The 13,635-nt window shown below is 38.7% G+C and overlaps 1 protein-coding gene across 1 annotated transcript in view; it reads right to left on the reverse strand.

The window, feature by feature from the left end:
* Positions 1–3,800: 3,800 nt before the first annotated feature.
* The window catches only part of LOC150080576 (adenosine receptor A2b-like), a 72,070-nt gene continuing 62,235 nt past the window's right edge, over positions 3,801–13,635 (reverse strand). Inside the window, exon 2 of the mRNA XM_090381385.1 lies at positions 3,801–5,015. Coding sequence (XP_090237511.1) covers positions 3,892–4,989 — 1,098 coding nt within the window. The 5' untranslated portion in view covers positions 4,990–5,015 and the 3' untranslated portion in view covers positions 3,801–3,891. The remainder of the gene's footprint in view (positions 5,016–13,635) is intronic.

Below are 13,635 nucleotides of genomic sequence, written 5' to 3' on the forward strand. Positions count from 1 at the left end.
CTCATTTGATGAGTACTGGCTTCTTTGGTGGGTGCTCTTCAAACACAAGCTTCCATCCCTCACATATACGTCAGAAATGACCAAACTTCTGAACTACAGAAAAGTCTCAGAACGGACTTCACCCTCCGCTTACTTGTCACCATTAAAATGATAGCTGGTGAAATCAATATGCTTTTGGCAGATTTTGGCAGATTTGTAATTGAAGAATCCCCCAGAAACCTTAAGGGCCCTTCTTTACAGTCCGTGGCGTGGAGGCTCAGGAAGGGCGACAGATTCTTGCCAATGGAGTTGCTCCAAAACGTCCAAGATATAGATGCTGACTACAAGAAATTCATTGAGGACAAAGCCTACAGAAGACGTATCATCAGGGAGCAGCTCTCGTATTCAACCGAGTGATTGTTACTGTTGTTCCTTGATCGGTTTGTTGATATTGTGGAGGAAAACATCATGTGTTTACAACTTATTTTTTTGTTTTTAGAGTTTTAATTCGTTTCTATGTTAAATCCCTAGCATTTTGCTGTTATGGGCATTGCATAAGGCATCCATGTACAATTTACTTATTTTCGCTGATTACAATAAAGATATTATATATGCATGGTATCAAAAGTGCAGGTTGGTGGAGGCGGTTGAATGGTGTGGAGCATGTTTCACTGGCAGGAACTTGTACCCCTGGTGCATGTGGAACAACGTATCAGTGGTCTCCGCTATCGTCAACTGCTTGCTTTGCTGACTGTGTACACCCCGCAATGTTACACTTTTTCCTGAATGGCGATGGTGTCTTCCAAGGTGACAATGCTTCGAGCCATCAGGCACTTGTTGTGCAGGAATGGTTTGAGGAACACAGTTCTGACTTCCAGCATATCGATTAGCCTCCGATATTAATCCCATAGAGCACTTGTGGAACACTATGGAAAGGCATATCAGGCGTCTGGATACACCAATCACCTCCATATCTGCATTGCTGACCGCATTAAACACAGCTTGGTTGGCCATACCTCCCGAACGCTTCCGACATCTTGTTGAATCAATGCCACGTCGGATAACTACTGTACTGAGGGCAAAAGGAGTACGAAGTATTAGGTAGGTGGTCATAATTCAGTGATCACTCAGTGTATATAGTCTCTGGTCTACCTGAAACTCACTGGTGTATAAAATTATCTGCAACAATAAAAATTGAGATATTAGAAAAAATAAATATATTATGAAATTCTGTCAGACATTTTGTTGAACACTGTTATTATTACATTCAATTACTGGTATCTATAAGTTAAGTTAGAACCGTTTTTTTAAACATATATGAGTAAATTTTTGACATGAAATTTGGCGTCCTGATGAAATTTAGCAAGATAAATCCAAATATGATGTCAGAATTATAAGCCTTAAATAAGCTGACGAATGACAACTCCATTATTTCTGAGACAGCGAGGTACAGAATTCATTCGATTCAAGAATACATCTTATTCGTTCTTCTAGAATATCATCTTGTGGGGTCTTTTAGAATATCATCTTGTTGGATCTTCTAGAATATCATCTTGTTGGATCTTCTAGAATATCATCTTGTTGGATCTTCTAGAATATCATCTTGTTGGATCTTCTAGAATACATCTTACCTATTTAAAATATTCGGAACGGTGGAGGGCTGTTGGCTGTTGGTAAGATAGTCGAATTTAAGTTGCCAGAGCCTTAAATCTTCAAGAAGAGTAATAATTTCCAGGTTACGACATAACATTAGGAGATAAAAATTATCATATTAGGGCCACCAAGAATCAACTCATTTGCCTACGTGTAATATGTACATAAATTGCGTATTCTCTGGGCAATCTGTCTGTTTTTCTGGAAGAAAAACCCGAGTTTCCGGTAGAGGAGGAGGAGCCTTGCTGTCCACGCCTGAGACCGACTAATCAGCCATGGACTGAAAGACGACCATAAAACTTCCTCGTCATTGATTGGATTAAAACTTGGGCCTTCTCTACCAGGTGAGGAGAGGACGGTGATTCTAACCACTGTGCTACGAGCGCGGACTAGCATCAGGAGATAGGAAAAGTCTCGAAGACAAGGTCACAATACACCAAGAGTTACCGCATCTCAAGATGACATGTATCTGGTCCTAACAGCGAGATTGCACGGAGAAATGACAGCCAGTCAGCTCTCAAGGTGTGGCAAGGTGATAGCCGGTCAGCCATTTCTCTGAGTTCACCTTGAAATTGTTGATCTTGAGAAACAACACAAGGCAAAATATACAAAATTCTTTAGGAAGGGGGAACTCTATATGAGATGGATCATGGTTTTCGTCTCCCCGTCCCTCTTTCAAGTCAAATCAGACATGTCCGTCTGACTTGATGCAGACAACACCACCTCTAGAGCCAAGACAAATAGGCCAATGTTATCTTTAGAAATAACTCCAGATGCAGTCTCGAAACTGATTCCCGACGTGTTCTCAAATGGAAAGAACACGGAACACGCTTCCAGCCCTCTCAATCAGGATGGGCACTACCTTCATTGTGGTGATCTGGGGAGATATCATTATAAACGGCCGAACTAATCATGACCGAGCGAAAGTACAGTGTTATTTATGCCGCATATTCAAATCCACATAATACCACAAAATGTCATAATATTCTTGTAATTTCTATCTTGTAAATTACTGTAATCCTCTATGGTTGTTCCTGTGTGTGTAAGCAGGACATTTATTTTATTTTTTTTCTCCATATCTCTGAAGGAGACATGTTGACTGCTCAAAGATCTAAGAATGAGATTACTTAGCCTTGTGTGAGGATTTTCAGAAGTGCTATAAACCGTGAATTCATTTGGATTTTTTTTTTTGCGGGACAAGAAATTGTTGGATTTGAATTTTTTGTGGGCAGGGTCTATTGTTGTACGGTTTTTTTAGGATCATCAGCGACTAAGGCCATGTTGCTCTGTGTATATTGTCTGTAAATTGCGTGTGTTCTGTGATCAATTTTCTGTTTTGCTGAACAAAAAACCCGGGTTTCTGGGAGAAAAACCATGCTACCCTCGCGTGAGACCTACTAACTCAGCCACGTTGTGAAAAAAAACCCATAAAATTCCTCACATCATCGAAGGGACTCAAACGCAGGTCTTTTCCAGCCAGTGTGGGGAGGACGGCGATTCTACCAACTGTGCTACCCAAGAGGGCGACGAGGGCCTATCATTGGCCTTGTAAGTAGCATATTTACGAGGCAGAACTTTGTTTGGCTGTTAGAAGCTATCATTCAAATAATATCCTTGTGTTCAATTTTGATTATCACGATTACCATTCATGAAAATGGAGATATGTATTTTCGAATTTAATAATAGAAGAGAGTGATAATACTCGTCCACAAAAAATCTGATAGCTCCACGAAATACATTTTATATATATATATATATATATATATATATATATATATATATCACAGATTTTATGGTTATCAGTTAACATTTGCATACTAGTGTATATTGAGTTAATGAGGAACAGCTGATTTATCAGATTCCCAGTCTTTGTCATGTGTTAGCGAGATACCGTATCCTTTCATGTTGCAGCCTGTGTGTTGGAATCTGCACGAGGTCCCAAAAAACGCTGCCTATTATTAATGAACAATAGGTGGGGCGATTGTCGTAATTCTATTGTTGTTAATATTTCCCAACTTTATTTTTGTTTTTTCCGAGTATAAATAGAAAAATATTTTACATCAAGCACAAGATGAGTCTGTTTAATTGATATGACAGATCAAAATTTACAAAACATTAACACAGTTTGTTAAAAATGTATGGCAAGATTTCTGCCATCATTGCATCATCAAAACGTACATTTAACACCGCACGCATTAGCCGCTTGTTTGTAGTTCGGGAAACTTCATTTCTTCTGGCAGTCTCTGCTGATCAGTTAAGCTACAATTCACACGAACGTTTGTCCATCGTTGTGTGAAAATGGCGACCTTCCTTTATGGTCTCTTTCCTCTGTGCATAAATGTTTAATCCGGGAATTATGTGAACTCTGAGACCAATTCCGTCACCTGCACGGCGTGGATCTCTAGGGCGACGAGAAAATGTTACGTGACTTTTGCAACAGCAGTAGTAAAATAACTTATTGAAAGCTTCTCGGAAGTCCCTGTTGGTAGCGGCATACACGTAGCTGTAGACGCACGAATTGCTGAGAGCTACCCACCATGACGTGTCTACCAGATTGATGGCTACTGGTCTGACTACTCTGATCGCTGCAACGACAGCTGAAGGCATCCACATAAGCAGCATGAGGACGAACACAACGATGTTACTGCGCAGAAGAAATTCATCCGTAAGCACATAAGCTGTTGGATCTTCCAACGTTTCTAGTTGCAGCTTGAAATTCTTTAGCTTGAACACTGCACGTGTGAAATAGATGACAGTGGTAAGAAGCGGCACAATAATCAGAACGACGGCTGTAGCGATGTGATATGGAGGCCATACTTTGGAACTCACGTTGCAGAAAGAAGGACCGTATCCGAGGAGATACTGAGCCACTGCAAAGGCAATCGACAATCCCCATATCGTCACAACCATGCCTACTATCCTGGTCTTCGTACAGCACAAATCATAGGTCACAAGACTTCCAAGCCCCAGATGGTTCTCCACAGCCATAAACATAAAGGATAGGACGGACACGAGGAAGCACACCATGGCGGTATGCCACTGAAAGGAACAAACACCTGGTTCTGGAGGAATTCCTGCCAAAATGGCAATGCAAGATGCTGGTAACACAAGGGCTGTCACAAGGAGATTACCGAAAGCCAGACTGACCAAAAAGATGTTTCCTCGAACCTGTAAAGGCTCGATCACAGTGATTGCGCTGATGATAAACACACTTCCCATACTCCCACCTGTAGCGACTGCTGACAGCATTACTAGCCGGAAAACGATGTTCCAGTTGACGTTATCATCTGAACGCATTGCCTGAGGACCTGCTGCAGGAAAAGTCCACATTCCTAATGTTGTCAGGTTATGAGCCATAACCTGTCACCTTCCCTTTACTGCCTCTGTAAAGAAAATAAAAAAGTCGTTATTCATAATTGTTGAGATCCATTCAAGGAAAGATTTGAATGAATGTTTCTGTTTCCTAGCAGTTTAATTTACCTTATGAGTTATTATTATTATTATTATTATTATTAGCCATAGGGTGCAAGGAAGCCTGAGGCTTATGCTGCACTAGCCAAAAAAATTCCTGAGTTACCCTGAGAGAGAGAGAGAGAGAGAGAGAGAGAGAGAGAGAGAGAGAGAGAGAGTCAGAAGTAGAAAGGACTCATCAAGAAAGATAAGAATGATGATATCCAGCTCAGGACCCTGGGTGTGCCAAACCCATACTCACCAGATGTGAGCCCCTGGGGATATCACAGACTACTAAATTAAACTTAACATGGGATATAGTATTTTTATCAGTAATATGCAAGATACAAAATGGTCAATGTAAGTTACTCTAAAGCAGAGGTTTATAGCCTATGGCAAGCACAATCGTTGGTGGCGTGTGTACAATATTTAAAGTTGTGCGCTTGAAAAAGAATGAAGGCAATTTATTCCATTATATACTAATTGTTCATTTTTAATTTTTTGATGCAGGAAAAAGTGTATTCTCTCCATAACGATACTCATGTCGTCATAAATGGTAGGAATCAAAGCACTATTTAACGCCATTTTACATGTAGGACATATTCACTTATGTACTCAGCTGTGAGAAAACTAGGTAGCTATTTAGTGCATCGATTTCATATTATGGAGGTACTTCGCCGCGAGTTGCCTTGATATTGCACTACTTTAAATAAAAGCACACTGCTCCAGTGGAGACGTACACTGCATTTTACTTTAAAAAGCAGTATATGCTAGTATTTTTTATTTAAATAGTGCAATTCCAAGGCGGGTGCAACGGTAGTGCAATTTCTGGTGAAGTGCCTCCAAAATATGAGATCAATGCACTAAAAGCAAACCCACTTTGCTCACAACTGTGTACATAAAGAGGCTAAGTCCAATGTTGTTCACAACTTTGTAGGCTTTTGACTTGAACTTATTTATGACATTATTTAAGTCAATACGATGAATGATTTATTGTTACACCATACGATTTGGGTGGAGGGGAAAACCTAATTGTGTGGAAGAAGCAGTAGCAGCCTGGTGATAGATTAGGTGAACGTTATGTTATGTGCCAAAGCAACTAAGGCTATCAGCTATCAATATATCGTGCCTGTAATTGAGTGTATTTTTCGGTGGGTTTGCTGGATGAAAAACTCTAATTTCCACGATATAAAAACCATGCGACCCTCCCTCTCTTGAGACTGATTTATTCAGCTATATGTTAGAGGAGGAAAAAAAAAAAGAAAATTCCTCGCTTCATTGGTGCGTTTGAAACTCAGGCATTTTCCACTCAGTCTGAAAGGACAATGGTTATTAGCACTGTGTTACTCCCGAGGGTCTCCGTGCTAGGAAGAGGTGCAGAAAGGAAGTTTCGGAAATGACTTAATGATTAGTGATTACTGATTTTTCAGGGCAGTTTGAGACACAGGGATCCCAATCAGAAATACTTTCTGAATGCATAAACGCCAACATTTTAAACTTCATATCCTATGTTATTCTTAAATTTGTGAAAAATTTTGGCTAAAAAGATAAATTTATTATAGGTGTTCTTTTTGAGGATTTTTGACATATCGATACTATGAGCTGGTTTACATGGTTTGTCGTGCATTATCTGTACAAGTGTGTTCTCCTGACCGATTTGCATGTTGCAGGGCTGGAAAAGCAGAAGCTGGTTTTATTACCTAATAAAAAAACTCTGAGCAATTAAAAATAAAGAGAAGAAACTTTCAATCTCAGAGTTGTTGAAGTCTACTTCAACAACTTCTGGATCTAGTTTGTTCTTGAACAAATCACTCCTGTCAACTCCCAGCATGTTAAGCCTTGTATATCGTCTTTTCTTTGGTATACTGTAAAGCTGAACACTTCTGTGTTTGCTAACTTATAATTCATATTACTAAGTTTTCCTATTTTTGTTGTTCAAAAATTACATTTCTGTATTTTTCAACTTATTTGGAACGCAGTTCCTCCCCCCCTCTTCACCTCACGTTTCCATTACTTAAGTATTTGCCTTTCGCGATGGTTTGTCGATCTGCAGCTCCCACGATCGACGAGTGATGCCGATATTTAAAAAGAAGTCCAGGACCCCTTGAAATATGAGCTGTGTTTGAAGACCAAAGATCTTTCGATTTTTGAAGGAAGTGAGGCCTCCGTAGCCGAGTGGTCAGGAGTGGGAGTGCAGTAGCACACGCTCTTTGAGTAGACCGGGGTTCAGGCCCCTGACTGCTAAATACAGTCGATCTGCCAATCTGCACTGGACCAGCGTGGCAGATTATGGTCCATTTCCCCCAACATTAATTGTTTCCATCCTGCTAATGGCTGCTGCTTGCCTCACCTTACCTGAGAGAGAGAGAGAGAGAGAGAGAGAGAACGTATTCTTCACACGAAACATCCTCCATACTCCTCCGATGACAGCTTCACTGAAAAGCTCAATTAAATAAAAATTATCAACTTAGTGATCCCGGCTCTCGTACATTGTAAAATTGATGGTAGATAGCTACTATACTGTGCGTTCATAATTGATAGGAATATCGTGTTATTTAATTAAGCCTGCAAGTGGTCATTCTTTTTGGAGATGGAGTCCTTTAACTTTTAAATGTATACTTCCTTGCTGTAGGAAAGAGCCAATAATTTTCTTGACTGTTTATTTTATATTATTTTATATATATATATTTTATTTATTTATTTATTTATTTTATTTATCATTGTTTTGTTCGGATTTTTTTTTTTTTTTTTTTTTTTTTGGCTGGTGCAGCATAAGCCATAGGCTTTCTTGCACCATGCGGCCGTTACTAATACTAATTTTGATGATCTGTTCGTTTTGTAGAAGCACTTTGACTATATATAAGATCTTGAAAATATGCAATTCATTTATTTACATAACGATTCAATATTGGTATAACAATTTGATATAAATATCAAATGTGGTACATCGTCTATTAGAACAAACGCTGTTTTCTCTCTTTTCCCCTGGTATTGAAAACTCCCATAATTCTCACACTTACGCCCTCGTGGGCCTCAAAATTGTTGTCATCACTGTCTTCCACACATCGTGTGGTGTGGAAAGGCCTGTGCTCGAATCTCATCAAGGACGTTAAGAACTTTTATGGACTTTTCCGCACCGTGGTCGAGTTAACCGGCACAGGAGCAGCATTTTTTTCCCTTTCCTAAAATTCGAGTTTTTAAGTCCAAAAAAAAAAAAAAAAAAAAACAGGCAAACCGATCACAGAGGACAGGAAATTTATAGACATTATATATGGGTGTGTGAGCTTCTTATTCGGGAAACCCAAAATTGAAACGGTTCCTACCCCTCAATGGAGCATGATCAATACCGTGTGATTAGACACAACAAAAACAGCCTACTGTGCTTCCTACAGGAGTGATTCTGACATGCCCATACCTCCAGGGGCAGGAGAGCATGCATACTTTCTTCAGCAGCGTTATTAAAATTTGACGCTAAAATATGAATAAATTAGGTAATTAATATGACTTATTACAAATAATCATGGCAACCTTCGAAATATGTTTTCTTGGAAATTATTCATCCTAGAGGACAGAACAGTGGTCATAACTACTATGCTGTCTAGGAAGTTGGCACACTTCTTTCGACTGCTGTCATTTCATATTGTGTAGAAAAGATGTGGTTCGAATCCCGTTGAAACGGGAGAAATTTATTTGTTTTTTCCACTCTCTCTCTCTCTCTCTCTCTCTCTCTCTCTCTCTCTCTCTCTCTCTCTGTCGATGGTGTGTGTGTGTGTGTTAAGCGCTTAAGTAATTAAGGCTATGAGGAATCAGTACATTGTGTCTGTAGTTGCGTGCATTTTGCGGACACTTTACAGTTTTCGAAAAAAAAAAAACAAATGACCCTCGCCTGAGATTGGCTAACTCGCGTCATTGATTCGTACTCATACTTTTTCCATGTGGTCTTGTGGGACTATTATTATAACCACTGTGCTACCAGCGAGGACTCAGGTAAAGGTTGGATGAGTTTCTCTTTCTGGATCGCAGATTTCTCATTCAGAAGAATAAGTAAACCGAGCATAGGATGCACAATACAGTGATGCTCCCTTGCCTAAGCTATTTTGACTCAAAAAAAAAAAAAAAAAACCCAATTACATTATTATGTAAAACATTGTATTATTGATTACCAATCAGAAGCTTGCATTCATCAACAGATTTCGCATTTCGATTATTATTTTTTTTTTCTTTATGAAACACGCACGATCCTCTTAATAAACGTCCTCGTTAACTAGCTACGTGTACTCTGCGGCGTTGAATAAGCTGGGTTTATAGATGAATGTGGTCTGAGTGGTGCATGTTTCTTTTTCTTTTTTGCCAGTTTATGAACCAATAATACTTATTTATCGCATTATTGCCGGTTCCATGCTTTCACATCAATCTCCAACACCTAGCAAAACCACCTACTAGCTGCTGTAATAATGGCAAGTGTCAGTACACAGCTCGGTTGCACCCAGATATTATCTTTGATTGCATCCCTGACCCATTTGGAAACTTGAGAGGATTTGTGCAGTCGTCAAGGCAACATAGCGGAAGCGACAAGTCCTGCATCTGGTTGCACCGATTTTGTATTAAATCACAGCTAGGGCATCTTTTCGTAATGACACTTGGGATTACGGGTACCTTAATGTTTAATAAAAATCTTGGGCTCAATGCCCAAGAGTTAATAGCTGTGCATTGCATAACTTGGGTACACTGTTTACAACGAATAATAGGATATTTAGAACAAGTAAGCAATGGTACTTGCTTACAACACTCGATAAATATTTAGGTCAAAACTGCCTAAAGCTTAGAAGAGGAAATTGTCGATAACAAAACTACTTCACGACATTTCATTACATCACGTAGACAAGGAACATTCAGAAAATATCATTTTGTCTATAATGCCTTGGGGGTGGAGAAAGAGAAAGAGTGCGTGCGTTAAGTGTCAAAGCAACTAACGCTAAGCGGTTCCAGTAAATTGGTCTATTTGCTGTATTCGGGAGGAAAACCATGCAACCCTCACCTTAGATCAACCAACTCGACCACATTATGAGAAAAAAAAAAAAACTCATAAAAATTCCTAGTATTGTTGAGGGCATTCGAAATCAAGCCTTTACCACCCGGTGTAGGGAAGACGGGAGAGAGAGAGAGAGAGAGAGAGAGAGAGAACATTTTAAACTAAAATGTACAATAAACGTCTATATCTTTTGTGGTTAGTATGATAAACCCGAAACATTAGTTGCCCATCTCATCATAGCATCATCTCACCTTTCTTGGTACCTCTTCTCTATTGATTATACGTTCTGCTGAATCTATCCTCATGCTCTTTACTAACGTTGTCCAGATTTTGTCTGAAAAACCAGATAGGATTTGGAAGTAATGGAATTTGACTAACATTCAACACTCCGTTTTTCCGTAATTTCAAAACAAAGAACATAAGTAGTTTTTGCCTACGAGGTTCAACATCAAAACAATTTTATTATACATGCACCCTTAAAATAAGTAAAATTTGAATAAAATAATAAAATGGACAAAATAAAATAAGGTTGAAAACACAGAATATTTCATCGTCGATATGATGCCATTCTCAACCGTAAAAAACTTGAATTATCGCTTTTATCAATATTATTTGATTTTATTTAAATATTTTAGGTGTACATTGTATAATAAAGTTGTTTCAGCGTTGTTTGGCGTAGGCAAAAATTCCCTACCTTGTCAACTAATTCTTTGTAATTTTCACTTTTAACCAAGAAGCCATTCACTACAAGGCAAACTAACTTGGTCAAGGCATTTTGCTCAGCATCAGTCATTTTGTCTTCCAGGTCCCGTGAAGATCTGGAATTTTGGAAACATAGACTGTATATACCTTGAGAATCAAATGCTTTAACAAATTGTTAGCGGGGTTCCAGCTTGATATGGAATAACAGAAACAAGACTTTCTTAGAATCAAGGAAATGTTTACTACACTGTGCGCGTCAGGCTTCAATTCAAGTCTGGCAGACCATTGTTTTTATTGGAAGAACACTGTTACGGACTCCTTCGCGTCTTAGGTCCTCCTCTCTCTCAACTTCCCAGCAGAATTCACAAAGTCACGGTGAAACAAAGAAAAGGAAAGCAAGAACTGGTAATAGTGTTGAAAAGAATAATCAGGAAAGTGCAAAGAAAACTGGTTCTCATAAGAAAAGAAGAACTGATGGGAGAAAAGAAAGACCCAAGTACGAAGGATTGGAATATGTTAAAGAAACAAGAGGTAGTCTTAGGACCTACTTACATGATATGCAAAATAAAGTTCCACAACAGCTATGAAAACAATCTTAGAACTATGGGATATATTGGAAATGAAGGCTATGGATGTTCACATAGAAAACTTGTTATTAAAAGAAAAGTTAGAGGGAAAGAAAAAAGAAAAGAAAAGCTATGCTTATGTAGCTCAAGAACCAGTGAAAGATACCAAGAAATCATCAAAGTGTGTATTGATTAAAGCCGTAGATGAAAGATTCAAGACAAGCGATGATGTAAAAAAGGAAGTCTTGAAAGAACTTAGACCAGTTCTGAAAGAAGTGAAAGTAAAAAATATAAGAACAATACAAGACTGCGGGATTGTGTTGGAGGCGGAGGGAGAGGACGATATTAAGAGAATAAGAGGATGTTCGAAGATACAAGAAGTTGGATTAAAATATGTTATTCCAAACGTTGCTCATCCTAGAATTGTGGTTTTTGACATTGAAAAGGACATTCAAAAAGATGATTTTCTGGAGCAGGTTTGGATTAAAAATTGTAAAGAATATGGGGTTTCTAGGAAAGAATTCAGTGAAAATGTTGAAGTAGTCTCTATAAATAGTGTCAAGAATGGCAATGTGTCAAATTGGATATTGGAGATTAGATCGACGCTTCTGAATATAATAAGACAGAAAGAAAGAATATATGCCGATTGGATGGCATATAAATACAAAGAAATATTCTCTGTGGCTCAGTGTTACAAATGCTTAGGATTCGGTCATGTATCTAAGTATTGTAAAAGAGAAGCTATATGTGGACATTGTGCCCAGAAGGGCCATGCATACAGGGACTGTGAAAATAAGGCAGAGGGACCAGTCTGCTGTAACTGTAAAAATAGAAGCAGAAAATGTGATCACACTGCTGCTGATAAGGATTGCCCTGAGTACAAAAGAGCTGGAAAGACAAGGCATTGATATCCCATATATTATGATTTTGAAGAAAATATATGAGAGTGCTACCTCCTCTATTAGACTACACAAAGACAGTAGGAAATTTAAAATTGAGAAAGGAGTTCGACAAGGAGACACAATATCTCCGAAGCTGTTTACTGCTGCCCTTGAGGAAGCTTTCAGAAGATTAGACTGGTCGCAGAAAGGAGTCAATGTGAACGGAGAGTACCTAAACCATTTACGATTTGCAGATGACATTGTGGTCATTAGCCACGATCCCAACGAATTAGAGGAAAATCTTAATCAGTTATGCACAGCTAGTAAGGATTTTGGACTAAAGATGAATATGGCTAAAACAAAAGTAATGATGAACAAGTATGCCACAGAAAGGGAAATAATGATTGAAGGAGCAGTAATTGAAAAGGTGGAGTCATATACTTATCTGGGACAAGTCATTAGCTGTAATAATGATAAATGGCTGGAAGTCAAGAGAAGAATAAATTTTGGATGGATAGCATTCAGGAAATATAGTCACATACTGAAGAGCAGTATCACAGTTTGTCTGAAACGTAAAATAATGAATCAATGTATACTCCCCACCATGACTTATGGAAGTGAAACTTGGGCACTCACCAAAAGAATGGAAGAGAAGCTGAGAACTACACAGCGAAGAATGGAACGAATCATATTGGGAATCAGACTGTTAGATAAGAAGAGAAACACATGGATTAGGCAACAAACTCAAGTAAAGGACATTCTGATCAAAACTAAAGAACTAAAATGGTCTTGGGCAGGACACATAGCTCGAAGACATGATGACAGATGGACTAAGAAAATAATAGAATGGTATCCAAGAGGAGCTAGAAGAAAACCTGGAAGACAAAGGCGGAGATGGATAGATGAAATTCATGAGTTTGTGGGTAGTAAATGGATGGCCAGTGCTCAAAACAGAAGGAACTGGAAAGTTGCTGGAGAGGCCTTCATCCTGCAGTGGATTGAAAATGGCTGATGATGATGATGATGATGATGATGACAAAAGAGCTTTGGAATTATATAAAAATAAGATCAGTTATGGCTGAAAAACTTAGTGTGTTGCAATTAAATTCACAACGAGCAAAGGCGGTAGCAGCTCAAATACATTTGGAAATGGAAAAGAAGGGTATTGACATAAGTCTATTGCAGGAGCCTTATGAAGTAGGTGGCAACGTACGGGGATATCCAAGTAATTACAGGATTTTGGCAGACGGAAAAAGTCCGAAGGTTGCGATAGTAGTGAGAGGAAACGATCTTGTGGTTACTAAGATCACAACTCTATTCAATGAAAACATGATATGTGCTGAAGTTATTGGAGCAATTGGTAGAGTGTATA

Source organism: Mastigoproctus giganteus, chromosome 9, assembly GCF_048544385.1.
Source record: "Mastigoproctus giganteus isolate SK-2022 chromosome 9, ASM4854438v1, whole genome shotgun sequence".
NCBI lineage: Eukaryota > Metazoa > Arthropoda > Arachnida > Uropygi > Thelyphonidae > Mastigoproctus > Mastigoproctus giganteus.